The following is a 3,764-nucleotide window of genomic DNA, read 5'->3' as shown; positions in this document are numbered from 1 at the left end:
CCATCAACCTCAACGCAGACATCCCCGTCAAGCCCGTGTGCCTCCCCGACCCCTCCGCCGACTTCTCCGGCAGGACGGCCGTGGCCACGGGCTGGGGACTCATGGCCGAGGGCGGACTCGAGTCGCCCGTCCTCCGGGAGGTCGAACTCACCGTCCTCAGCGAGGCAGACTGTCCCGCGGGCTCCTCCTCCACGCTGTGCGCCGGAGAACCCGAGGGAGGGAAGGGCACCTGCAACGGGGACTTCGGAGGGCCTCTGGTGGTGGACGTCGACGGACAGTACGTGCTCGCGGGCGTCACCTCCCACGGCACCGGCTGCGCCCGCGCTGGCCAGCCTGGAGTCTTCACGGACGTCACGAGCTTCCTGGACTGGATGCTCCCCATCATCGAGAGCGATGGCAAGTCGTGCGGAGACAACTCGGCGACCACAACCACTTCCACACAGGCTACCACTTCCACCACACAGGCTACCACTTCTAACACACAGGCTACCACTTCTACCACACAGGCTACCACTTCTGCAACGGCGGCCGCCACCTCCACGAACACGGCTGCGGCCTCTACCACCACCACCACCGATCAGGCGTCCACGACCACAACCACCGTCGCGACCACGGCGCCCGCCACCGCCAACCCCACCCTGCTGTGCTCCTGCGGCCTCCCGCCCAATCCCCTGCGCGCGGCGGGGACGGACCACATCAACAACAACCCCTGGACGGTGGCCATTCTGTCCAAGAGCTCCGGCCAGCAGCTCTGCAGCGGCGCCGTCATCAACACCTACAACGTGCTCACGGCCATCGACTGCGCCACAGGATCCGTCGCCGACCTGCAGGTCAAGGCTAATGCGCAGGACCTGACCAGTGAAGTGACTCGCGTCGTCAACCGCGACGTGGCCTCCGTTGCGTCCAGCGGCGACCTGGCCATCCTCAAGCTCACCTCTCCTCTGTCCCTCACCAACTGGGACGGCATCAAGCCAGCCTGCATGCCGGCCTACAACCCCGACTTCACCGGCTCGCCCGCCGTGCAGTCCGGCTACGGCAGGCTCTCCGCCAGCGCCGCCGACAGCGCGCAGCTCAAGAAGGTGGACGGCGCCTTCATCTGGTGCTCGGGGCTGGCGTCCGACCGCGTCTGCTTCCAGCCGTTCCAGGAGCAGGGCTTCTGCGGGGCGGACAAGGGCGGCCCCATCGTGGCCGAGACCAACGGCAGGCAGTACCTGGCCGGCATCGCGCTCAAGGACAACGGCTGCACCACCTCCAGCGGCATGCTGTTCCAGGAGGCCGCGCGGGTCGCCTCCTACTACCAGTGGATCATGAACACCTCGCAGGACGGCCGATTCTGCGGCCTGTAGGATCCCTTGCAGGCGCTTGCCGCAGGATGCACTTGCCAGCCAACAACCACAGCGAACCAGGCATCGACACGAGAAAGAAAATCTGCACGAGAGACGCTATATATCAACATAGATTCTGTGATGTAATTTTAATTATGTATCATATGTACCAAATACATGAATTAAGGGCCTAAATTTGTGATTATTATCTTTTATATCCCTGTTAATGATTACTCAGAAGGATAACTGTTTAATACAAAGTCTACACAAACCTATGTTAGTAGAATCATTTTTTTTTACGGAGATCATTAATGGAGCCACATGATCACCATAAATCAAAGATAAAAAGGATACGCAGCCACTGTATGAATTGAAAATGAACGTAGCGTTTATATTCATATAAGCAAAATGGATCCATTTCGGTTATTTGCTTCGTCTGATGAGGAACTCTTGACGAGTTCAAAACGGAACACTCATTTTCAAATCATATTTTGGCTATTTTCCCTTTCACATATGTATACATACTTATACACACACACATATATACACATGTACATATGCATGTGTATATATAATCATATGTATATATAGGTTTACAAAGAATAATAAACATATTTATTATTACGTAACGTTTCGAAGAATTACATCTCCATCATTAGACTAGAAATAATGAACATAAAAACATTATTAGATAAAAAAAAACAAAAAAAAAAAAACAATAATAATTGGGTGACAGAATGTAACAAATAGAAAAGGACAGAAACAGTGTGGAAAAATAGAAGACATCTATAATAGAGGGAAACATACCTAAACAAGACCAGATTATTTCAACCCAATATTCTACAAAATGTATATAGGCGACACGTTTCTTTTGTTCAAACAGCAATCACATATTGAACAATTTCTGCCTTATGCGAATGAACATCCAAACATTAAGTTTACATCCGAAACAGAAAAGAAAAGCAAACAAAAGAAAACGGACGCCATTCTACAACGGTTTATAGAAAACCAACTTTCACTGGTTTGGGAATGAACTGTTTAATTTTCTCACCCATGAACCTTAAAATTGACAGTATCACCACTCTAATCCACAGAGCATTTAACATATGCTCCACCTGGATCCAATCTGACAGTCCCTGCGTTCCCTTGGGCAAATCGTTCACTTGACTTTGCCGCAAAATCAAGTGAACGGGAGGTCGCTTCGCCTCGAGCCCGTTTGGAAACCGACAAAATAACCGCCAGCTTAAAGCCTCTAAAGTAAATCTGCTTGAACTGCAACTTGTATTTCTTTTTACCTTTCTATCTTTGTCTTTAATGTATGTGTGATACAGAAGTCGTGAATTCGGTTTCGAGCCTTTATTACAGTCTCAACCAGGAAAGCAATTCATCTCTCTCGCGACGTCTCAATGGCAAGGGCAGTTTGTTGACGATAATCAGCTGATCGGTGCCCCGCGCGGCCAAACGTTCACTTCGGGCGGTTTGGGCCGGAAAAAAAAAAAAAATAAGGAAAAAAAAAAAGACAACAATGGATAACCTGACTTTTTTTTTTTTTTCTTTTTTACAAACACTTAGATCGTTCTTGGACAATAAACTATGCCCATCCACAAAATCCCATATTGCTTCCAAAGAAATTAAGTACATGTAACTACCGTATCTCGGATATGAAAACTTTACTATTCGTAAACAATTACTTGAGATGCTAAAACAATCGTTCGCACAAATCAGTGTCAACATTGTTCTTGTTAACTCTTATAATATTAATTCTTTCGTTAAGGGAATGCCTCTGCCTTCAGAACGATGTTCAAATATTGCATTGATTTTTAACTGGATCACCTACACAAAGGTTCAAACAAAACATACTTGAACATATGGGTAAATCTATAAGAACTAGCTTACCTCTGAGCAGACCTTCTTCCTCAGCTGTCCGCCAGCACCTACACACAAATCATCCTTTCACTCCTCACAATGATTTCAAAATTCTATCCACAACATCTAAAAGACTCGACCTTATCATCATCTCAGAATCCCTGTCCATTCACAAGAGGAAACCCGATCTCAACGACGGTACAGCCATTCAATTGTTTTCGGTGTAAGGCTTTTATCGTAACAAGCAATTCTCACTTGTTAAGGGATTGTCTCGCATTCTTATACATGGCTTGTAATTTTCCACAATGTTTCTGCCCTTTTTGGTTACATTATGTTACCCGTTTATTATGCCTTATTTTAAGAACTATTTTTATCGTTATTTCTTTCTGATCTAATAATGTTTTTACGTTCATTATTTCTAGTTTGATGATGGAGATGTAATTCTTATATATATATATATATATATATATATATATATATATATATATATACATACACACATATATAGATATCTGCATATATATATATATATATATATATATATATATATATATATATATATATATTAACATA

At 46.0% G+C, this 3,764-nt stretch overlaps 1 protein-coding gene across 1 annotated transcript in view; it reads left to right on the top strand.

Moving 5' to 3' along the window:
* Positions 1-1,520, top strand: part of LOC125045718 (transmembrane protease serine 9-like) — a 2,964-nt gene extending 1,444 nt beyond the window's left edge. The window contains exon 2 of the mRNA XM_047643148.1: positions 1-1,520. This exon is cut by the window's left edge and continues 918 nt beyond it. Within this exon, the coding sequence (XP_047499104.1) occupies positions 1-1,346 (1,346 nt within the window). The 3' untranslated portion in view covers positions 1,347-1,520.
* The last annotated feature ends 2,244 nt before the right edge of the window (positions 1,521-3,764 follow it).

Source organism: Penaeus chinensis, chromosome 37, assembly GCF_019202785.1.
Source record: "Penaeus chinensis breed Huanghai No. 1 chromosome 37, ASM1920278v2, whole genome shotgun sequence".
NCBI lineage: Eukaryota > Metazoa > Arthropoda > Malacostraca > Decapoda > Penaeidae > Penaeus > Penaeus chinensis.
This window is presented reverse-complemented; position numbering and strand designations above follow the sequence as displayed.